This window comes from Quercus robur, chromosome 1 (genome assembly GCF_932294415.1).
Source record: "Quercus robur chromosome 1, dhQueRobu3.1, whole genome shotgun sequence".
Classification (NCBI taxonomy): Eukaryota; Viridiplantae; Streptophyta; class Magnoliopsida; order Fagales; family Fagaceae; genus Quercus; species Quercus robur.
The window spans coordinates 9,639,183-9,664,150 of record NC_065534.1 but is presented as its reverse complement, the minus strand read 5'-3'; the positions used below and the strand labels follow the sequence as shown (position 1 = coordinate 9,664,150).

Below are 24,968 nucleotides of genomic sequence, written 5' to 3'. Positions count from 1 at the left end.
AGCGAAAACTAAAACAAGACTCTCCAAATAAATAAATAAAACTAAAACTAAAACTAAAACAAACACACCTATGCAATTAAAAATATTTACAAATACAAAAATGGTGATCCACCCTTTCACACCAACTTTTCATTGTCCCTTGCAAAAGAGGGGGGGAGAGGGGAGCCTAGGTTTTTAAAAATTCCTTCCACTTTTTTGCAGTTTCTATGAAAAATAAAAAATATATACTAAGTGTGCGCTTGAGATGAGCTGAATTTTTTAGTTTATCTATACTTTCAGTTTTTTTTCTACTATTTATAGGTTCCACTGCACTTTTTGATACTATTTATGGGTCTCACTGTACTATTCAGCTAACTTTTACTTTTATTTATCATATTTTCAGCAAAAAATTTTCAGTTTTAACTAAATAAGCTGTAATCAAATAGACACTAACTTATACACATTGGCCCTTTAAGAAAATAGTCTGATTTTGCCACCGCTTGAAATGATTGATCTAACAAAATTATTTGAAAATTACATTGTTACCCTAAAGACATATATAGGTTAATGAAGTGAAATGGTATGAAAAGTTTATGAGTTTCTTTTTTTGGGTCTTAGACTCAGTGTATCCCCAAATCTTTTAACAAAGGGACTATTCATTGTCGCGATGAGTAGACATAGGTAAATCGCTAACCTAGGAGGTTTTTTTTAAAGTACTGGCTCGAACTCGGGCTCTTTTACCTCTATTCGAGACAACCAGTCAGCCAACCCCCACTAGGTTAGTTTATGAGGTTTTTAGATCTACTCCTTGGTTCTCTTTACTTCCCGCAATCCAAACCGGTTTTAGGTGCTCCAATTAAATCATTCCACTCACATTGGCCTAAACGGTATCAAAACATCTGCAAATTGAAAAACAGAAGAGAAAAAAAAGAAGGAGATAAATTGCAAATTATACGCCTTAAAAGTTTGGTTCTGTGCAGCTTAAACGACACCGCTTAAACGAACACATCCCTTCACTAACCACTAACCCAGCCACCTCTCCTCTGCTCTGCAACCCAGACCGTGACTCACTCTGTCGAAGGCTCCAGGTCAGCTCCAACGCAGCGGCGACGGCCACGCCGACAGTAAGTTCTCTCTCTCTCTCTCTCTCCTTTTGTTTTCTTTGGTCAATGTGCAATTTTTTGGTTGGATTAAAATAGCTGAAATTGTCTTTGGGTTATGGAGTTAAATGAAGTTACTAAGGAATCAAAGAATGTGATTTTATCGTTTGGAATTTTTTAGCTTTTGTAATTTTTAACACTTTTGTAGTGAGCTGTAGTGTTAGGTGTTGCAAAGTGTTTGAGTGTATATATTGTAGGCTGTGGGTTGTGCTTGAGCTTATGCTCTGCTTTGTGTGATGTTTGTTCTGGCCAAGATTTTTGAGTTTCCTTGTTTCCTATGTTTTGTGGTTGTAAAATTTTGTCTGAATTATCAAAATAAGATTTTAGTTTCGTATTCCGAAACAATGTTTGAAAACCATTTAGACATTTTCTCGAACACTTCGTAAGCACTAGTTAATGTACCTGAAATTTCATCTCATAGCCACTTTCATTCACTTCAAAAATCATGGTATAAATTTAAAGTTACAATAGCTGTTTCTAAGCATCTTTCTTATTCATAAACTGATTGAGGCCTTTAGATGATCGGGAAATTGTAATCGCTCGTAATGTTTGTTATCTTGTAGTTTATTTGATATTTGGATGTAATCAAATTGGGGCAATTTCAATTCAAAAAGCTAGCAAGTATGGTTTGGATTTTTAAAATATTTAAAGATTGTGCATTTATATATTGGCTGTATGTATAACTGTATAATCTTCATTGGCCTTTTTGAGCTTTGAATTCTGGATATGGGTGTGCTAGTGAGGGTCTCACATGGGTTCTGATACAATTAGTCTAGGAACACTTTTTTTTTTCTTCCTTCTTCTCCACAATTGTTGGTGTGGCCTGTTGTGATTAGTGAGTAATAAAAGTGTTGTCAGTGGTGGGCACTTATGAAAGTAAAGTTGCTTCAATCACAATTTATCACTTTAGCAAGTTGTTTCCCTATCATTGCTCATTATGAGATTATCATTGCTAGTGATTTCTAATTCTTTTTGGGCAGCGCTTTTGTATACATCATGCGTATTTAAGGTTCTCCCCTTTCAATCAATTTTCTTATTACTTTTGAACAAAATCATTGCAGGTGACCAGAGCTTGGTGAAGAAGAGTACTCTTTTTTATTTTTGGGGACCCATAGCTGAATCCAGAATTTTGAGACTAAGGCTTGGTTGTTGTATTTTTCCTTGTTTTGCCTTGAGTTATGGTTGTGTACCCCAGTGGAGGCATTACAGAACATGAAAGAAGATGCTTAACAGGTTAAGTAGGCGTTGCTTTAGCACCGCTGCTCTGCAACCATGGCTCTTTGTAGGCTTGGGCAACCCTGGAGATAAGTATAGAGGAACCAGACACAATGTAACATTCAAAATTTTATGCCTCTCATGACCCCAATTTCAGTTTCTTTAAATTTTAGTTAACATCAAAGTACGTTCTTAACTTGGTTTGCATCAGGTGGGGTTTGAGCTGATTGATGCATTTGCTGAATCACAAGGGATTTCAATGAACACTGTTCATTGCAAAGCTATCTTCGGGGAAGGCAAGCTCACTCACTTTGTTAAGCTCTCCCACTTTAAATATATTCTACAATATTTTTTCTTCATTTTTTTGGGGGTTTCCGTTGGTTGAATTTTTTGTAATCAATATCAGGTTTTGTTGGTGAAGTCCCTGTTTTCCTTGCAAAGCCTCAAACTTACATGAATCTTAGTGGTGAATCTGTAAGTGACTGAGACTTTTCACTTTTACATGAAACTTGATATTACATCAATAACAATGAGGGCAACTATCTTTTGTGTGATATGGATGGTGCTTTCTTTTTTAAAGCTACACTCTGCACTATACCCGATTTCATTCTCGCTACTGTATTAATACTAGCCTACTGAATCAGTGAATTGTGTTAGTGATGTTTAACTTTTCTTTATGTCTGGATTCTCACACGGTTATCAGTTTTATGCAATGACTTGTGCATTTCTTCTATTAATTGCAGACTGGACCACTTGCAGCTTATTATAAGTTACCTCTTAATCGTGTGCTTGTGGTAATTTTTCTTTTTAATGGAATTAAAAAAAGTTCTGTTTAATTGATAACAATGATGTCACTGTTCTTTATAAGTTTTTTATGGTTGTAGCTTCATGATGACATGGGCTTGCCTTGTGGGGTGCTTCGTCTTAATGACAAAGGAGGTCATGGAAGCCACAATGGGTATGTGGGGAAGATAATGGTTGACTATTTAAGCAGCTTTCATTCCTCGTGCATAAGTTATCATGACAATTATGGTTTGGCTTTTGCACAATGTTGCTTGATATGAATTTAGATCTGCTCAAACACTTGAAAGTTTCTCACTCTTATAATTTAAATAGCCTAGTATTGCAATTCCTTGACTATTGGAAAGGCAAATGATGAAGAAGATAAAAGACCAGAATTCTGGAACTGGAAGGCATATGATCCTTTATTTGGAAACAAATGAAATGAGAGATGTGGTGTATGTTTGATATAACTAAAGATGGATGGATCAGCATAAGATATTCTATTTGGTGCTAGGATGGTACTCTGGTAGCATGACGTCTAAGCATGTAGATTTACACTAGGAGAGGTATTGGGTATATGACATAGGATAGGACAGTGTGGTATAGTCAGTTAAGGGTATGTATTTAGGAGACTGCAGCCAGAGTTGAGGAATTTTATTTAGTTATTAAGAAGTAGGAGATGGAACCTTGTTTTCTTAATCTTTATAAGATGGGAGGTAGAACTTGAAAGGGAAAAGTCATTACCATTGTGAGATATAATGATAATCAGAAAAGAAACAGATTATATTGTTTTGTGTGTGGTTATTGGAAGCATGGTGTTACTCTAAATGCATGTTTGTTCTTATATTTTCACTAGGCTTGCTGCTATTTGAATGATTCCATATTTCATATTAATTTCCTCCTGCATAGCTTTTATTCATCATTACAAATGACTTAATTTGTACACAAGTTTAGAGAGTGCAAGGATCCAGTATATTTTTTTCCTACTCTATGTCCTGATTTGATAGCCTTTTTATTATTATTTTTTGGTTTGGTAATTAATCTGCTAGCCTGCATATAATCTCTAGTTAAATCCTTATGAATGTGGCTTGTGATTATTTGTTATTGACCACCGTGTTTTGATTTTAAAATTTTGTACTTGAAAATTTTAAATGAGGATTAATTTTGCAGAGGGTCTTTGATCTATTACATTGGGCCTTGTTGAATTAGTATTAAAATTGATCGCATTAGGACATTGTGTGGTAACTTAGGACTTGGTTGGAAGGGATGTGCTTGCAGCTTATTTTTATTGGATAAAAAGCATCATATACTATGTAGTTGCATCCCTTCTAGCCACCCATACATGTGGATTTCTTTGTGAGTGTGTTTTGGGTGTAGTCTGAAAACAGAAAGTATGCGACTGATTTTTATTCTCCAAGTAGGAGTGTTGATATATGTCCTTTTTAATCATGAATTGGTGGGGTTGTTTCTGCATAGTTTTGGTGTTGATTTTAAGTGCATTTCGTGGAACATCTGTACTCATACTTTTTTTGGGTTATATTTAAACTAGGCTGAAGAGTGTGATTGATCAATTTCGAGGGAACAGAGAATTTCCTCGGCTAAGGATTGGTTAGTTTGGATGCTCATAATGTAAATGCAGTTCCTAACTGCTTTAATTCTCTTTTTGTACTGAAACTATTTTGATTATCTTGTTAGGTATTGGGAGGCCTCCTGGACAAATGGATCCCAAAGCATTCCTGCTTCAAAAGTTCAATGCAAGGGCTCAGGAACGAGTAAGTCGTGGTTGCTTAATCTCGATTATGTTAGACAGCAGTGTAGTTAACCCGTATGTTCAAGACAACCTTATCCTTATTAGGATTCCAAAACCAGTTAATAGAACTCTTTTTTTTTTTTTTTTTTGGGTTAATTGAAACCATCCACACTAAACTATAGGCGCATTTGCAAGGTGCACCCTAAAATTTTAAATTTTGCAATCAACACCCTAATTTGATGTTAATTTGCAACGGATAGCTACAATTCATCTTTAATATTTATTATTATTATTTTATTGTTATAAGTTTTGATTCCCCTGGGGAGGGGGAAGGGGAGCTTCAAACAACAAATAATAGAAATATTTAAGGGTGTTTTGGAGCATTTTGCAATTTATTTTATGTGAATTTGGATCTTTGTTATATCCAATACATATGAATTTCACCATATTTTCAGATTAAAAATGTGTTACAGATTCCCCATTCAGATTCTAAATGATATTTGATTTGAGTCTTTATCTATCTTTTGAAGGTCTGTTTTGTTTTACAACATCAGGCTATAAGTGGAAGTTCAGTTCTAGTTCTTGCTTTGTCATCTGGCTTAACTATTTTATGAATTGAAATGGGAATGGTGTGCAACTTTTGCTCTTAATTGGTCGAGTAATATGCTATGCTTTTTTGTACTAGATTGATACTGCTATGCAAGAGGGGGTTAGCGGTTTAAAGCTTCTTTTATCTAGAGGATTGACAGAGAGTGCAAGAAGCTTTAACAGGGAGCAAAAGTACAAGCATATAAGATTGCAGACTATGCCTACATGACAACATTATTACTTAGGGGGAGGTTAGAGGCACCATTTCGGCAAATAACGTTGGTTTCAGCTTCGCTTATACAGGCTGTTCTATCTGTTCCTCCATGGCTCTGCCTTTATTATTTCACTGTTAATAATCCATTTTTTTTTAATCTACTCAACTTACTGATCACTATTACACCATTTTTTTTTTTTTGATAATCATATTACACTATCTTTCTAGTAACTCTTGTCAAACTACTTTCATAAAATTGCATAAGCTTAATGACACTAGGCTAATCACTGTTAAAAAATAAATAAAAATGACACTATAGGCTAATTAATTCTGTTCATAACTTATCTTGACATACTACTGACTTATGCTCAGCTAGAAATTCAACTAGATCAGTTAACAAAATCCAACTACCCCAAAATTGTTTCATTTTTGCTAGAACTGCTTAGTTGGATTTGCTTAGACCATGAATTGATACACATAATTTGGTAATGAAATTGTTACGTATAATTTAATATTTTATTTGGGTGGTGAAAATAAATTTGTTGTAAGGTGAGAAAAACTCTAGCTTTGATAAAGAGCTTTGTGTGTTTTTATTTTATATGTGCAAATATACTAACCATAGCAAAAACAGAGAGGAACCTTAATATCCCTAACTAGTGATACGATCAAAACTGCAAAATTGACCTTAAAAACTTTAGGCAATGCAAGATAACATTCTTATGGGAGGAGATTCAATAGAAAGGAAAAAAATTAATAAACTGCTTCAGAAAATTAAATTAAAGTTACGCACCTGTCCAATAAGGCAATAAGTGGAAAATATAATCATGGTGGTGATCCAAAATACAAAGCCATGGTATTGCAGTCTCGATATGCAAAGTGCAAACAGATCCCATTCTTGATCCATCCAATAGACCTGTAGGCCTACATTACATTGAGAAGTAAAGCAAAGGGCATGATGAGTAACAACAAGCTTACATACACAAATTATATGAGCAAAACAACAATATCTGATGTACAGATGTAGCAAGAAAAATGAAGAAAACAAACGATTAACTACTATTTTGCTTTGCTTACCATTTTTGACTTGACAAATCATGTTCTAACTTCTAATGGGATTAAGGCTCATTGATCACACAATTGTGTCCTCCACATCTAAACCATTGAATGGAGCCACGACTAGCTTATGGTGATCAAGATTAAGCATCTAAGATTAAATCAAAACATGAAAAGGTTAATTAAGAGAGAAGTGATTACCACTCACATCTAAAGGCAAAGTCCTGGCTGAGTTTACATTCATTTAGATCAATGCATTTTTGTGAAGTATCATAATGTGATTCTACATTCACTTTAATGATTACTCAAATAAAATAGGAAACCGGTTTTACTAGGCAAACTTCTATTAGACTAGCTTAATAAATAAATGAGAATCATTCTCTCACACTTGTTGATGTACACTCCATACACATAATGTCTATAATTTCACGCGCAATGTCCATATATATATAATTGATATCCATATTAAAAATGTGAAAATAGATTATGTATGTGAATAATGTACAATAAGGAGTGTGAGAGAATGACAAGACAACTTAATTAAGTGACTTCCCACAAGGAAAAATTGAGAACAAAATCAGAGTTCAAAGCCACTAATTGAAATAGTCACCTCTTAAAGGATTGGAAAGCAAAGAGCTAGATCTCAAATGGTAAACCAATCATGGACAAAAAGGAAAATTATAAACCAATGGCATCGTTACCCAAGAGGCCAAGATGACACATCCCGGTATTATGTTCCTACTTCCTACACATTGAGAGTGAAATGGGCATTTGGAAAAGTGTGTTACAACTAAAGCTAAAGCAGTACATCTTAGGTTGACAATAAAAATACTTAATTAAAGGAATAAAACATTGTAGGTCTCTTTTTTTGTGCCAACAAACATTACGGTCATTGTTTTTTGCTTACACTCAAAGGAAAGGAATAACTATCAAGCAAAGAAAATGAAGAAGGAAAGGAATAACTTTTACATTTTCAAAGTTCAAACCTGACCTCAAGAACCACGCAAGCATCAAGAAGAAGGTGGAAAGAGAGGAGCATTGCAATCAAACAGAGCCCAAATCAAACAAATAATCCAATCCAAGCTCAAATCAATGAAACCTGAAGGAGGTTGGCCCATCTTCTTGTAATCGATATGTAGGAAGGCCTGCTAAAGAAACCCATGGATCCTTGACTGGGCCCAACTACCCTTAGAGCAGAAAAAGGTCATTTGAACTTATAACAATTTTCTATATGTTTTTTTGGTTAAACTGGAAAATAATATTAATTTATGAAATTTATTATATAATTATTTTCAAAATTTAGAACTTTTACACATTTGTATGAAAAATAATAAATTACTACATAAAGAATTTAAACTCATAATTTTTTTGAAAGGTAACAATAGTTTTTATATGTTTTTCCATTGATAAACATATAGAAATCAGGGCGTGTCTCCTAAATGTCAAACCTTGGATACGTGTAGAGTGCAAGAATTAGTAAGGTTGTTAAAAAATAAAAAAAATAACGTCATTCACAATAAGCATGCTAAGAGCTTGCATCGGTCAATGCAAAATAGAAAAAAAAAAGTGCTTAATCTTACATATTTAAGTTTCAAAATCATCCATACTAGCCAAGCTAAAATATGTGAATTTGTAAAGTTACTTTAATAACTGCGTAAATTTAAATTAACACTATTTATTTTTCATTTAGTTTTTTATTCTTTCTTTATGTATCACATGGGTGAAGGAAGAGAGTGGATGACGGTTATTGTGTGTAAAGAAAGAGAAACAATTAAAAAAATCAAAAGAATTTGATATTTTAATAAAGTAAAGTGTGTAATAGATAATCCAATATAGATGTTATAGTAACTGTGTAAATTTAAATTAACACTATTTATTTTGCATCTAGTTTTTTATTCGTTCTTTACGTATCACGTGGGTGAAGGAAGAGAATGGACCGCGGTTGTTGTGCGTGAAGAAAGAGAAACAATTATAAAAATAAAAAAACTTGATATTTTAATAAAGTAAAGTATATAATAAATAATCCGATGTAGGTGTTTTTAAAAGTAGTTACTTAAAATAGAAAAGGTAGGCTCTTTAAGTTAAAATAAACTGAGATTTTTGCATATCAATGGACAAATTTTCCTTTAAACCGACGTAAGTTTGAAAATACAAAAAAAAAAAAGAGGGCTAAATAAATGTAATAGTAAGAGCCTTATCTTCAAATTTGTGTGGGACCTGTAATTGTGAAAATATCAAGTAAAAAAATAAATAAAAACTGGATAATTGATTGTCCGAAGGAAAAAGAGAAAGTATAAAATCTTTTAATGTTTCCACAAACTCATGGGGCTTTTCTGACCGTCGGATCAACCAGTACGATGTGTTGCGAAGTCGCTGGATCTACCAGACTCGCATAGATCCAAAGAGCAAGTTTGGATAGGTTGCAATTGTAGGTCACCGCTTACTCTGTAAAAGTAACCTTAGCGGTTTGGTGTGGGTCCCATTTGTTGCGTCCATGTTGTTGTCTTAGTCTCGTTTCAGAAGTGACATCCAGCTCTCACTCTCTTAAATTTGAAAACCTTACTCATTAAGAAAAAGAGTGTAACAAATAGAATGATATTATTACTATTAAGCACTTTTTTTTTTTTTTTCATTTTTTTGGATAAAATGTTGAAAAATATGAAACACATTAAACAAATTAAAGATGATGAGTTTAAAATAAGTTGATTTAAACAATTAAGGGCATCAAGTAACTTAGTACTTGTTTATTAAAACTATCATTAAAGTTTAAAAAGAGTCCATTTTAGAAAGAAAAAAAAAATTCTGTCCATTTTAATGGAAATAAAATAATTTTCAAGTAAGGCTTGTATTGTATGTCATCTATTCTTATTAGTGAAATTAAGAAGTCATGTTATTTTTTTCGTTAAGATTGGAAATTCATAAACTATGCAAAAGATTGTGCATCCCATAAATCCATACTCTCACTTATTTATTTATTTTTTATTTAAAAAAAACTCAGTAGATGGATAGAAAGTGTTACATTCATAATATTTTCACAATAAATTTTAAATAACAGATTGCTAGATTGTTACAAGTTTTTAATTTGACTCTATTACTAGAGTTATTTTTTTACTCACAAGTAACACAGCAAGTAACAAGGAATAATTTGCAATTTAAAATTTGTTGTGAAAGTAACATTTTTAATAAATTATAGATATTAAATTAAACCAAAAAAGTTAAAACGCGTGAAAGGACTCGCCTCAAAGGCGCGTAGGTCAAGGATATATATATTCTCATTTAACACTTACTTACAGCCTCATCTATATATGATCCATCTTTATTTTGGTTGCTTGTTTAGTTTTTTTTTTTTGAGAAATGCTTGTTTAGTTTATACATCAAAAAACAATATTTCTATATATTCTTCACAAAACCCCCATCTTTTTTATACCCAACGAAGAGAAACAGAGAGACAGACCCAAAAACGAACCATCAATGTCACCTTAAAAACCAAAAAAAAGGTAAATGTCATTGCCACCTCATCTCTGTCATTCACACATGCATACACACATCAAAAGACCCATATAGGCATAGAAATTAGAGGCACCCCATTACCCCAATCTCATATCTCTCACTCTCACACAAGCACACTTACACGTACCTACACTCAAACACACAGACAGAATCACACAAAGAAAAAAAAAAAAAAAAAAAAACCAAAAAAAAAAAAAAATGAGAAACCCATCAGCATCAGCAGGAACAGGTACAGGAACAGGAAGAGGAGGAGGTGGTGGGAGTTCTGGCAAGTCGACACCGTGCTGCGTCAAAGTGGGGCTGAAGAGAGGGCCGTGGACGCCGGAGGAGGATGAGCTTCTTTCCAATTACATCAAGAAAGAAGGTGAAGGGCGGTGGCGAACGCTGCCAAAGCGAGCTGGGCTTCTTCGCTGTGGTAAGAGCTGTAGGCTCCGATGGATGAACTATCTCCGCCCTTCTGTTAAGCGCGGCCAGATCGCTCCTGATGAAGAAGATCTCATTCTTCGACTCCATCGCCTACTCGGCAATAGGTATATATAACAATACCCAGTTCACATCTTCTGGGCTTTCATAACATTCTCAGCAATACATATCAGATTCCTTTTTTGTTTTTGTTTTTGTGAGCTAGTTCGTAGGGTTTCACTGTTTTTTTGGTGGGGTTTTCTATTTCTAACTAGGGTTAGGTTTTCTGTGAGTTTGTAATTGTAATCTGATTGTATTCTCTCTTTTCATTCTATGAATCTGTTTTTGTGTTTCTTCTCCAAAACCTAGAACTGGGTTTTCTTTCTTTTTCTGTATTTCAGTCTATATCTCTCAAATTCTCAATTGGGTTTTCTTTTTATATTCGTATAGGTGGTCATTGATAGCTGGAAGAATTCCTGGACGTACTGATAATGAGATAAAGAATTACTGGAACACTCACCTCAGCAAGAAGTTGATCAGCCAAGGCATAGATCCAAGAACCCACAAGCCTTTAAACCCAGATTCATCCTCTTCTGGAGGCACTGGTGGAAATAATGCTAAAGCTTCTTCATCAAAAACCAATCGTACTGTCCCAAACCCTAATAACTCTAGTCCTGCCACTTCTCCAGCTGTAGAAGAGAGTACTCCTAGTGGCAGTGGAATAATGACCATCAAGGATAGTGGGTACTTCCAAAGTGCTAATTTGGATCAATATCATGCTTCAGGGATCGTTATCAATGGTGGCTATGCAACTTTGCCAAACTCAGATGGTTCAGCTGGAATTGGATTGAGAAGCAGCAACAATGGACTTAGCCCTGAAGATGAAGATGACATAAATTACGGCTCTGATGATGTGTTCTCTTCCTTCTTGAATTCATTGATCAATGAAGAGGCATTCACTGCCCAACACCAATTCCAACAACAGACTATTACTAATGGGATTGCATCGGTGTCTGCTGATCCTTTGATTTCGATCACTGCTTCGAGTTTTGGCCTTGGGGCTGGCTGGGAGTCTGCACTCATGACCTCCACTTTCAACCAAAGTGATACCAAGAGGCCTGTCAATGATCAGATTGAATAGGATTTCCATACCACCTGCTTGTATTAAGTGCAGTTGGTTAGTTAATGGAAATTATTCTAGGGGGTTTGCATTATTATCATTTTATGTATGTTATCTGTTCTTATTCCACTTGTTTTTATCGTGGCTATTGTGTTGTATTTGTGGTGATGTATTATTATATATCTTGTAGGCTACAAAACATAAATATTGAAAGGTTGTAATAATATAGTTTGTATGTGAATGGAAGTGTGTGAATGCTATTTCATACCACAAAGGAATTACAGTTATCATGTTTCTATCTAATTTAACAAGAAGTGAATACCAAAAATTTCAGTTCTTTTTAACATCAAAGCACTTCAAACATTGTCTATACTTATTATACGTCAAAGATACTCCAACCACAAGCATTTCATGGATATAAGATATGGCTATTCAGTTTGACAAGATCCGAAGATAATTAAATTTATAGCAAGCAGTTTATGCAACATTCTCTGACTATTATGTCATGGAAGACAGTACTTTCTAAGGCTATATATACCTTCAAGTTTGATTATCAAATCATGCATAACTTATCCATTTATTTCTTGTTTATATCTTTCTATTTGTGTTTCTATTTTCTTCCTATATTCATCTTCTTCATATTTATCTTTTGGATAATCATGTACCTGCTAAAGAAATGGATAAAAACTTGAAAAAAGCCAACATCAGAACGACATGATAATTTCACTGATCTATTGAATAATCAGGCTTTTACTTGATACAAATGTTTTAAGTTCCCAATATATTATGATTCGAGGTCAAGAAAGGAATATATAATGAGAAGGAAATTTGGTGGCTATGATGTGAAAATTTAGTGACTAGAGAGTAAAGGTTGACTAGCAATGTCGCAGGAACTTCCATTTCATGAAAACTAATAGTGATTTGATGCTCTCCCAAACTGTTTTAGAAGTTTCTATACAGCTTATGTGGGTTTTGAAGGCAATTCTTTTTCAAATTGAATTTGTACAATTTGACATTTCAGCAATTGTTCTGATGGTCAAAATGTTGCATGTCATTCATAACTTTGAAAGCCAAGATGATTCCTATCTATGAATGTGAAATATATTAAGGTGTAATTAGTACCCTAGTCAAGGCAAATTTTGCTTCTTACATATCTTCCTCAGAGAAAAATAGATGAGGTGTTTGTGTCCTTCATGAAATTTGAGAGATACATGAAAATTCGAAAGGAGTTTGTCCAGTATCTCATGTTAAAAGTCTTGTAAAAATGAAACACACATTATAATGGTGACATGGTATGTATATATGAAAAGAGAGAATAATAACATCTTTGTATTGGAACAATGTTTCTTCAGCATGTAAGAGCAAAGCTTTTCAATGTCCGTTGAAAACTTTATAGGCTTTGCTTCAATTGCCTATTAGAAGTAAGTTTAACGACTTAGCTTTAAGATGTATAAACTTATGGTCCGTTTGGATTGAGGGAGATTAAGAGGGAGTAGAGTAGAATAGAATTGGCTCAAAATTAGCTTTTTTTTAGCCTACTCTATTCTACTCCCTCTACTCTCCCTTCCATCCAAACAGGCCCTTAGTTTCCTTAGTTCATATGTAGGTTAATTTTAGCTCTTTCTCTCCTCATTCCAAGATGACTTAATATAGTTTTATTAATTACGTATGGAATTTATATATTTATCATATGCAAGAAGTGGCCTAGATTTTTACCCTGAGTCTAGATTTAAAAATCCACCTATGAAGAGTTTCTCACAATGATTTATCTACTATGCATATGGTTTCCCATTATAGATTTGATTCAAGTCACAATATAAGGTTCCGCACTTTCCTTCTCAAAGTGAGAAATTCCTACAGATTATGTAATTGCTTCTTCAATTTTTATAACAATAATATGGATAAATTTCCAAAGAAGTTATCACAGTCAATTAGTTAAAATTCATTTAAATACTGAATTCATCTAAGCAAACCCTTTTTCTACGATGCACTAGTTATTTTTACCCTAAGTCTAGATTCAATAATCCACCTGTGAAGAGTTTCTCACAATGATATCTCAAATATGCATATGGTTTCCCATTATAGATTTGATTCAAGTCATTAAGGATCCACACTGTCCTTCACAAAATGACAAATTTCTCCAGATTAATTGCTTCTTCAATCTTGGCCTAGTGGTTTTGAGAAATTGATCACAATAAGATGGTTAAATTTACTAAGAGTACTCACAGTCAATTAATTAACATTCCCTTCTAAAAAAAGTTAATTAACATTCATTTAAATATTGAATTCACCTAAGCAAAGCTTTTTTAACCACTAGTTGGTGCTAACTAGCAAACCACTGGGTAGATATAGCTAGCCATTTTAGTTGAATACTTGTCCCACTGCATTAATAGCTTGCACATAAATAATTACATTTTTATGTTATTTTCTTGCTTGCAAGTTGCAACTGCAAATCTTCATCAGTCCTATTACTTCATAGAATTAATTAAGGAAAATGACTTCACATTGATTTTACAATTAAATATTTTATAGACTCATAAATCTAATTGCCATTAGTCTCTGACTCTCTTCTACTTATTATTCTCATTAATTATAGGCAGTCCCTAAATTGTTTGTTTGACAAACTTGACACTTGCTTTTCATTTATGGAATTCCTTTTAGTGTGTTAAAGGCTAGATGACAAATTGTTGCTGCCACAGGCCCACAATACAAGGCTCATCAACCTTATAAGGATTTGACTTTAAATTTTATTAGGTGTCATGATAGTGGAGTGTTATTTGGAACATTAAATGAAAGAATGAAAATTGAGGTTGGGGAAGAGAATATGCTCTTACAATTGATTATTCAGAATGCCATAGGTAGAGATATTTTGGTGGTGATTAGTGAAATTATAGATGATTTTGAATCATTTTAGAAGTATTCTAGCAAAAGGGATACAAAATTTTCATCTTCCAACTGTGGTTTGACACATGTGTAAAAATAAGAAACTAGGGGCAAATTGACATTAATTCTTGACCATAATTTCTTTGTTCTATAGATAAGTCTTTTTTTTTTTTTTTTTGGTTTTTTTCTTTTCTCATGTAAGATATATCAGTTTCAATTCTTCAGATTCTTAGGGCTCGTTTGATACGTGTGTTTAAACAACAGTTTTTTGTTTTTTTGGAAATACGTGTGAATGAAAAAATGTATACAAATGCGTGTAATGTTGTTTAAAAACTGAAAACATATGTTTAAACAAGTCTACCAAACAGTCCCTTAGTGTTTCATTTTGAAAGTTAAATCACATATGCTTAGAGGAGTTATCTCGATATTTTGGTTAATGTGTGATAAAGACCTATGGGACCATTTGTAATTTGATTTTGATACGTACAAGCCTAAGAGGAAAGTGAAAATGTGCATCAGAGTGAGAAAATACACAATCGCAAGGATTTGATGAAGGTGATGTTGATAATGTGTTGTATTCTAAAAGTAGAGATTTCATGTGATTTAGGTCAAGTACTTAATACTTGTTGAGTTGTGAATGCCTAGAAGAGTTAATAGATGCTACAATGGAATTACTAGAGAACTATTAGAAAAAAAAGCGTTGAAAATTCTTATATCTAGCTTTAGTTACAGTGCTTGCACAGTAACATTTCTACTTTTCGATCTCTCAAAACAACTTATATGAACCCATAGATCCAGCATACTTTGTTTAAATGGGTATACATAAGGACTTTTGCGTGATTTTCCCATTTACTTGTCATCCTTATGTGTCGTGTATGTTTCAACGTGAGACTTTTTATCTGCTAGTTTTGTTTTTTGTCAAAGCGTTTGAGATAATCAAATGCTTTGTTCTTTTGTTCTCCATTGATATTTTATGTAGCCTAATCAACAAGTCTTCCAGTGGAATCTAAATGTTATTAAACCTCTGGACGACCTCTCTATTCAACTTCTTGAACAATCTCTTTCTTTCAGCAAAAGAAATTGAACTTGAAAGTTATTCCAAATTATTCTCATATTTCCAAACACGTTGATATACATTCCAAATGGCACAGTAATCTTCTTTTACAACACACTATACTCTTTTAACACTTCAATTGTCATTGGATATCAACAAACAAACACAAAAGTTCCAAAAAAGAAAAAAAGAAAACATCCCAATGTCTAGATATTCAAACAACTCATTCTTGAAAATCTTAGAATTTTCAAGTATCTTACTTCACAAAGATTCGTTTTCAAAAAACACTCTCATTTGCAGCATAGCCTAGTCTTCATGGACATGAGATTGACTTATTGTTTAGCTATTCATTCATCATCATTTCAAATCACAAACTAGGAAGTGAAACAAAATTATGAAGCTTCCAGCATTTCCATTGAACGTGCATGGTAATTGGTTTGCTAAGTTTTCCCCTACGTATCAAATGCTATGTTGAGGTGTATATATATAGGCTATTTGATTGTTCTATATTGAAATATTTACGTTATAGAACTAGATCTTTTAATTGCACCATGTAAATAAAGACTTTAGTAAACCATGCACTATCAAATACATTAACAAGAAAGTAGAGGAAACCACTTACTTGTAGACCAAGTGGTGAAATCGAGTACAGCCTACAGCCGAAAAAGTACTTCGAACTGCTAAACTCCGTTGGTGCATAAAGTTGTGTTGAACCATCTCAGTGATACAATGGTGAAACCTGAACAGGTAAATTATAACATGTCAAGTAACTTGCGAAAGTTCTTAGAATTTAAAATCACAAACCGAGAAAGAAGAAGGAAGTAGTCGAAGTTGGAATAAGAGATATAAATCAAGATGCATACACCCAATTAGTAATTATTAAGCTAATTATGCGGTGTAAATGATATTGAGCTAATTATATCATCTTGAAAAGTAGTTTTATAGATCTAGATGAGCTATATAAATATTTAAGATGCTGAAGTATAGGGTGTTCTGTATTCATTTGAAGGTATGGTTGTTCTACATATTGTTTTGAAATGCATGAAATTAATCTATTGCATGGGAACAATGTGGAATGATCTTGTCCACTCTTATAAAGTAATGACTTATACAAGTATGAGCAATGTTAGAGATATAACTTTTTTTACAATTTATTAAGATTGTAAGTTGTGTTATGAATAACAATAAGTATATTACTTTTATATAGATTCATCATTGACACTACTTTTATTATATCACAATAAGTCAATATGTAAAAATTATATACCCAAATTTGTTGTATAAGTATCCACCACTCTTAGAAATAGCTAGCACCTATATGATTTAAAAAAAAAAAAAAAAAAAAAAAAAAAAAAAAACTAGCGCCTGTATCCTTCGTAAAGTTTCTTGAAACAAACACTGTTTTAGTAGCAATTTCAAATAAGCATGGGACCGAGGATTGGTATTGACTACTACAGTTGACAGGCCACAATTGTAATTTCGCATCCTAAACAGAAGTTTCTTCCACTTATATGGAGAGGATTCTATATTTTTTCTTCTTCAATTTTATTAAAGAGATTTAATGTGCTGTATAATTTTTGCAGTGAATGAAGTGTGGTCTCAAAGTTGCAAGGCTTATAGGATTCTGATCGGAGCTACTGTAGTTCTTTCTAGGGTACAAAAGTACTATAAATCAATAGAATTCTAGACTTTTAAAACAGATGTCAATATACTAGGATTCTATTTGACTATTTCTATCAAATAAAAGATGAACTAGTTTCTTTTGTTTATCATGTCTCCCCTTAAACTCAATATTTTCTTATTAGGTTAAAGTGATTAGCTTTCACGTAAGATAGCATTTTGTTCTTTCTGAAATATATACAAAGGATCTCTTATACGACAACTAACCTATTCACATGAAATCTCATCATAATTGATCATAAGCTAAACATGAAATCTCATCAACAACTAAAAGATGGTCATAATTGATCATAATCTAACTGTATTTCTTCCTGATTAGTGCATGTAAACTAGTAATAAAATATTATTATATAACAAAGATCATAATATGCGCACACCAGAAATCTTATATTAGTAAGTTCCAATGTTGTAAATATGGAGAAGCAGCATCTTCTATTATATATATGATATATGTATACATCTCAAAACTATTCTCATATCATAAATCTTTTACGTGAAATGCATATAAATGGTAAAAACTTTAATTTGTAATATAAAAGAGGGCTACGAAGTACAAACAACTACAAGGCTGTAAAAAGCTTTATTTTTTGTCACAAGTATAGCTATCAACTACGTCATGTCCCCTATAATTTGTGGTATTTGAATGGTATACATATACCTGAATACAATTATATCATAGAAAAATAGCCTAGCTAACATTTTTTGGGCTTTATATTTCTCATCAGAACTTCCAATGTTAGTTGAACTTTATGAAACCTGCAAGCCAAGATAATATTCTTGAAGAATTTAATTATGAATCTAGAATTTCCATCAAATGTGTATTCATCTACAAAATGATACTTGTATTTGAGGCTTTGTAGTGAGTAGAGACTAGTGATTGCTCAACCTGACCCGAAGTTCAAACAGTTGGGCTGTGATTGGGCTATAAAAACTGAATACCCAACAGGAAATTCCAATAATTGATTTTCAGGTTTGAGCCATACTCAGGCCTGATCCAACTCCCCAGCCTTTTATGGGCCTAGAGGGAGAGAAGGGCACTAATTTCACTACTGCTTTATTTATTCATGGGGCCCATACACAAGGACCCATCCTCTATTTCCTTTTTTTTTTTAAAAAAAAAAAATCTATAATGAACTGCTTCTTTATATTATCATATTGCCTAATTGTAGATCTTAAGGGATAGCTGGATTGATTAGGAACCAAGCGAATAGGTTATTAGTTAGAATTTTCCTTTCTCCTCTTTGGAATTAAAAAACTTCTAATGTTGATTCTATTGGTGGGCTTTTTGCTGGCCCATTCCATGGCCTTAAGGAGAGAAACTCAACCTCAAAAGTCCACATCATCCTATGACAGCATGGGCCCAGTGATGGGCCTATTTCAACAGTTTTATGACTTGGACTCAAGTCCAAAATTGGTATTGCAATCATTTCAAAGCCACCAATAATTGCAAAATCAAGTAAACCTCTAGTCGTTTGTGCTTTGGAGCAAAGAGTTTGATCGAATTTCACTCACATTTAAGATTGAGGGTTTTTTTTTTTTTTTTTTTGGTTGAGAAAATTAAGATTGAGGGTTTTAAGAGACGGGAAAGACTATTGGTCTGTTTGGATTGAGGGAGAGAGAGAGGGAGTAGAGTAGATTTAGCATAAAAATAGCTTATTTTTTGTCAACTCTACTTCACTCCTCCTCCTTCCCCCTCCATCCAAACAGACTATATATCTTCATCATATAGCCTAACCATTGAGCAAATTACACAAAGAAAAGGAAAAAGAAAAAAAAGAGAAAAAAAGCAAGACCTCTAAAAATATGAAATACAAAACCTATAGGAGAGGCTGCAATTCTATATTGCACTAACTAAAAAAATTTAGAGAAGAGAAAAAGGGAAAAAAAGGAGAGTGGAAGAGTTTAGCCTAACCATTGAGCAAATTACACAAAGAAAAGGAAAAAGAAAAAAAAGAAAAAAAAAAAAGCAAGACCTCTAAAAATATGAAATACAAAACCTATAGGAGAGGCTGCAATTCTATATTGCACTAACTAAAGAAATTTAGAGAAGAGAAAAAGGGAAAAAAAGGAGAGTGGAAGAGTTTTTACTCACCATTGTTGAGATGAAAGTCGAAGAAGATAGAATTGAAATCTCTTCCTATTGATTCAACTCATTATTTTCTTTTTCTATAAGTATGTTTGGAACAGAGAAGAACAGAAAGATAGAAGATGAAAATGGCCGTCGGAATAGGCTAAAACAACCCAGCCAAAGTAAAGTTTCACCCTTGAAAGTTATTCCACATGATACATAGCTAAATACATGGAGTACCTCAACGTGTTTTTTTCTTTTTTCTTTTTCTTACATTTCTAACTTATGTGGATCCTTTCTCAAAAAAAAAAAAATTATGTGGATCAATGCACCCACAAAGGAAGATAAGGAAATTAATTAACATGAGGTTCATACCTAATTGCACCTTCACCTCCTTCACCTCTCTCTATATACCAACAATATTCAATGGGGTACAACTAATTTTTTTTGAACTATATCTACAAAACTAACAGTCATAACTATTGCTCTCCACTCCCATATATCTAATTACTCAACCTTTGATTAATTTGGAATTCCTCCATAAGAAGCACTAACCTCAAGACTTTAACAATCCTATATGACTTTTCTATAACATGATCATTGAAAAATTATAAACACATATATACGGAAAAAAAATGGTTTGAATATCCAGAAAACCCAAAATAAGTAAACATTTAAAGATCAGCTAGCCACGAATGTTTATGTACCCAAAATAAGTTAACAATTTTATTTTATTTTTTGGCTAAGTAACAAAACTTTTAATTCTCTATATCATTTTGTGGTTTTGTTATCTAAGTGTAAGACCATAGTTATGGTTGTATAGAGCAGTTATAATGTTTGACCAAAAGTCCTTAGACTCATATCTGACCCTCAACTCAAACTACCAGTCTTGCATAAACCATACGATTGGTAGATGGTTGACTTGTTGCAGACAAATTTTTAGTAGGTTGTGCTACAACTTCTTTGACCATTTAGTTCTTTTATTATTATTATTTATTATTGCGTAATATTTTATTCTAAACGATGTTTCCAAAATTTTCTGGTTCTAATAAACAATTAAACATTTAGCATACGTTGCTTGGGGATTATTACGCGTTTTGCTTTTTTGGTTGGGTCCCTTGACATTATTTATGACTCAGTCAAATTTCAAAAAATGCGCAGGTCAGCCGTGGGTCTCTGAGCATTATTCATAGTATAAAAATTATTTTGTTACAGTATTTTCAGTAATAAGATTTTAGTTTTTAACAAAATAAACAGTATCCAAACAAACTCTCAATAATTCAATCATGCATATGATAATAGCATACTATACTCATTGGAGTTAAAAAAAAAAAAAAAAAAAAGACATAAAGAAATAGGAATTTGAAATTGTACTAAAAATTGGCTGTTAATTAAGTACTAAAGTGGGATTTTTTTAATAAAAAAAATTATTATATTTTTTAAAGGGTCACACTGATTCATTTAATTTGGCTATATTCGGGAATCTTTTGGTATTGCATGCTCATACGTGCTTTGAAAACATTTCTGTATATTTTAATTCTGCAATCAAATTAGAGACCTTGTAGCTATTTCGTCACAATCTTTTTGTGTGTGAATTATTGTCCTTTTAACCATTATCTTGGTAATGTACATAGAAATTCAGACATAATACTGAAAATATAATCAAACTGGTTGGTGGGCAATGGATACAGTAGCTAGTTTTGGGTGGCATGTTAGATTCGGGCATGTAATAGTCTATAGTTTGGGCAAAATTCAATCATTTTCAATCAACTATATCATTATTATGCAAAAGTCTTGTATGCACCGGGTGCATGAGATACCATCTCCTATCAGTACTACCCTCCTAAGCGTTTATATTTTTGGATCCCAATCAAGTAGTTTTGGTGGGTCAAGCTTGGAACTTTCATCAAACACGTGTTGAGTGTCTTTCCATGCTATTGGAATTTGAGTGTCATAATATGACATAAAATTGGGAAAGAAAGGGAAAATAGATACCGTGTTGAATATCATTTCATGTCCCACATGTGTTACATATATTTTACAAAATATTCTGGTTTCCTTTACAACTTTTCGTCAATTACACCACAAAGGTAATAATAATTTCTTCTTTTCTTTTTGTTTTTTTTTTCCTTTGGGTTTGGGGGTTCTGAAAAAGGTGAACCTGCTTTCATAATTATTGTATTACATTTTTCTAATCATTGAGCCGCTAAATTTTTATATAATTTATTTTTTTTGAGGAAATTTTATATAATTTAATAATTTATTGGTTACACTAGCTTTTATATATTTTTATTTCTATCCTAGATTGAATACGATTTTTTCTGGATTTTTGTATCCTTCGTTGTTATTTTGACATTTGTCAGTTGTCACACATAACAAAGCCAATAGGTATGTAGATCCACTTATTCAAGCATAAAAGTAAACAATCAAATCCATTTGAGCTTCTTGAAGAACCACTCGATTTTGTTTAGAACTTTGTGTAATTTTAATTTGTCTCTAGTTTCTGTTTAATGAAGCCTTTTACCATTTTTTTTTTAAATTCGAGCTATGGGAAACAAAAATAATTATTATAGATGAAATAGGAAACATCATATTTCCCTAATCCCTACGCAACAAGTTGCTAAATGTTGAAATATGCTATCTTCAAACAACCCTTCTTCACCTTCTCATCAGTTCCTAGTGCTAAAACAAAAATTACTATCAAATTTTACTAAACACAACTTTCAAATGGAGTGTAATTAGTCCTACATCAACAATTTAGTAAGCAAAATTTTCAATCACTATTTATCTTGTATTTAAAAATTACCACATTAATTTATAAAACTTGTAATATTCTTAACAATATATATATATATATATATATATATTTTCTACAATGCTTTCTACGAAGCATGTTTCAACCCTTTTCGACAACCAAAAACTTAGGTGGGTCTGAAGTTAAAGGTCAGAGACTCGTGAGGGTGTGGTTGTTTTTGTCTTAACATGAGAAATAGAGTTCGCATTTGCTACAAAGCATATACTTCTCTGAACTTAATTATAATCTCGAAATGATCAACGAAAGTACACATAAAAAGTCACTCGTAAGGGAAGACGGAGACTTTGGAGGGCCTAACTTTTATAAAAAAACAGAGACTTTAGTCCTAACACATTAAAGGGCACGTATTGCCTTGTATATATAAGAGAAACAGCAAAACGCATTACATAAACAACTTTGTTCAACGAAGAAAGCAATTATTTTAACATCCACAAACAACTAGGTAAAGTTTTTTCATAACTCTAAAAAGGAGAAAAATAGCCCTTGTCCATGCTTATATATTCATAATAATTAAGAACCATGATAAAAAAAGAAAAAAGAAAAAAAAACAGAGGAAGACCAGAATAACAAAAAGCTTTGAAAGTTGAGACTATATATGGTGAGTGACTTACCCGGAAACCTTGAAACATGAAATCTTTCATTTGAAATAAGCCCTTTGGTGCCCTTTGAGCTCTTTCCATGAAATGCATTGCTCTAAATATCATCACTCAATGATCAAATGGGGTATTGTGTGTCTAAGTGAGTTGAGCTAGAAAAAAAATATAGAGAGTAGAAGAGGTATTATAAACAAAGAGAAAATTAAAACTCTTCTGTAGCAAGAGTTTCTTATATTTGTACATAGCACCAGGCCAGAGAACTAATATATGGGCCATGCTTTCTAAGAGTGTAAGGACACTTGTAGGTTACATTTTGGGTAAGCAAAATTGGTACTATTCAATGAGGTAGTGAAATGGGGCATTTTGGTTTGGATTGACCGGTAGATTTGAAATGCCCATGTGAGGGAATACCGGCTGAGATTGTAAAGCAAATCTAGGAGGACCAACCAAACGTTCTAACCAAAAGGGTCAGTATTTGTTAGACAGACCAACCTTTCTTTTCTACTGTTACACACTTGGCCCTTCTCAACTGCCTATCAATCAGGATGCTAAATCTGTCTTTGCCAAAGTTCGTCTCTTTTAGAACCTAGCCGTCCTGCCCTAAAACATCATTTACTACTCTAGTGTTATGAAAAAGAATGAGTTTGTACACGATTTCGACGCGGATTGTGGATTCAAGTTATGTCTTTAGTATTAAAGAAATGATATGTCTTTAACATTTTCACAACTAATCCTAAGTAGCAAGTTGTTACTCGTTGTTACTAATGGGTAAAAAAATAGTTTTAATGGTGAGTTCCAAATTAGAATCAATAATAATTTGCCTTTTAGAATTTGTAGTGAAAATATTGTGAAAATGTTGTGAACGTAATATTTCTCTTAATTTTATGCTAAGAATTTTGTAACTCAATTAATATTATTTTCAACAGAGAGAGTTTGAATCTTACTAATTAAATCAATGATATCATAAAATATTCATAACAAAGATAAATGAAAATGTTGATAACGTAGCATTTTTCTTAATTTTATGCTAAAAGTTTTGTAAATCGACTGAGAGCGTATGAATCTCACTGATTAAATCAATAATATCATAAAATATTCATCATCTGAGATAAAGGAAAATTGTTGGGGAGATATTAAATATTTTTTTTTTATACATTGTAAGAATCAGAAGGGTTTTGAAAGAGTTTTGAAAGTATGTCAACAAAAGAACAAACAGGGTCTGGCCATGTAATCGGGGGTTGTACTAGGTACTAACTGCCATGTCACAAATAATGACAAGAAAACGGGATAAGACTAATACACATCCACTATGTGGCTTAAGCCAACTGAAAATTTGCACGTGAAAGTTTTTAATAAATTATGAACTCGTTTGCAAAAATTATGGAAAAATTTTGTTGCCACAAACTATTGCACAATTTTGTGTACAACTCAGTCATATAGGTGAGTTGTGCACAAAGTTGTACACTAGTTTATAACACCAGTACTTCTCAAAATTATAACGTTTCCTTATTTGACCTTAATTAAAAGCTATAAGCTACTATAACTCTCTTTTTTTGAGAAGAATTAAAATCTATAACTCAAAATAGGTTATATAAGCAGGTGTATGCATACATTATTATACACATTAATATTATACAAGCGTAGATGAATAGCTTAAGAACCTTTCGTAATGTTTTATAAAAAAAAAAAAGAAAAAAGAAAAAGGAAATTTGGTAACATAAGTACAATAAAATGAATTTTGAATTAGAAGATAATAATTAATAAGAGCATTGACATTAGGTGAGCCAAATGCTTAAAAATACTAAAATTTTAGAATTTGGCACACCAAACACCAAAAACATTCCTTATTAGATGTGCCAATTTTTTTGCAACACAATACAATTCTACTAATAAAATGATACTGAAGCATGTTGTAAAATCGAATAATAATTTTTTTATTCTATCTTCTCTCTTTCTTATTTATTTTTTTTTATCTCTTCTTTCACATGGACAGATTCACCAGGCCATCTCTCTCTCTCTCTCTCTCTCTCTCTCTCTCTCTTCTGGGCTAAGATCGGAATTCTCTTCTCCCTCTTATATTTTTTTTCTCTCTCTTCTC

The 24,968-nt window shown here is 32.6% G+C and overlaps 2 protein-coding genes and 1 long non-coding RNA gene across 5 annotated transcripts; 2 read left to right on the top strand and 1 right to left on the bottom strand.

Annotated features, from left to right (window-relative positions):
- The first annotated feature begins 833 nt into the window (after positions 1–833).
- Positions 834–5,920, top strand: LOC126719703 (peptidyl-tRNA hydrolase, mitochondrial). Of its 3 annotated transcripts, none has more exons than XM_050422234.1 (9): positions 847–1,107; positions 2,201–2,469; positions 2,566–2,650; positions 2,761–2,828; positions 3,098–3,148; positions 3,239–3,312; positions 4,687–4,745; positions 4,833–4,909; positions 5,573–5,920. In XM_050422234.1, exons 2-9 carry the CDS (start codon positions 2,362–2,364, stop codon positions 5,702–5,704), a joined length of 654 nt encoding a protein of 217 aa, XP_050278191.1. In that variant the 5' UTR covers positions 847–1,107; positions 2,201–2,361; the 3' UTR covers positions 5,705–5,920. The 3 variants fall into 3 exon arrangements, with proteins under 3 accessions (XP_050278197.1, XP_050278191.1, XP_050278190.1); XM_050422233.1 differs by having other exon boundaries at positions 849–1,103; XM_050422240.1 differs by lacking the exon at positions 4,687–4,745 and having other exon boundaries at positions 834–1,103.
- Positions 5,921–10,122: 4,202 nt separating this feature from the next.
- LOC126719696 (transcription repressor MYB5-like) lies at positions 10,123–12,015 on the top strand. Its single transcript, XM_050422226.1, has 2 exons — positions 10,123–10,782; positions 11,105–12,015. The coding sequence occupies exons 1-2, from the start codon at positions 10,451–10,453 to the stop codon at positions 11,793–11,795; spliced, it is 1,023 nt and encodes a 340-aa protein (XP_050278183.1). The 5' UTR covers positions 10,123–10,450; the 3' UTR covers positions 11,796–12,015.
- On the bottom strand, positions 11,467–23,113 carry LOC126719731 (uncharacterized). Its single transcript, XR_007653191.1, has 3 exons — positions 22,886–23,113; positions 16,334–16,450; positions 11,467–11,812 (listed from the first exon to the last, which is right to left on the bottom strand). It is a non-coding gene; the product is annotated as an uncharacterized LOC126719731 (long non-coding RNA).
- Between the last annotated feature and the right edge of the window lie 1,855 nt (positions 23,114–24,968).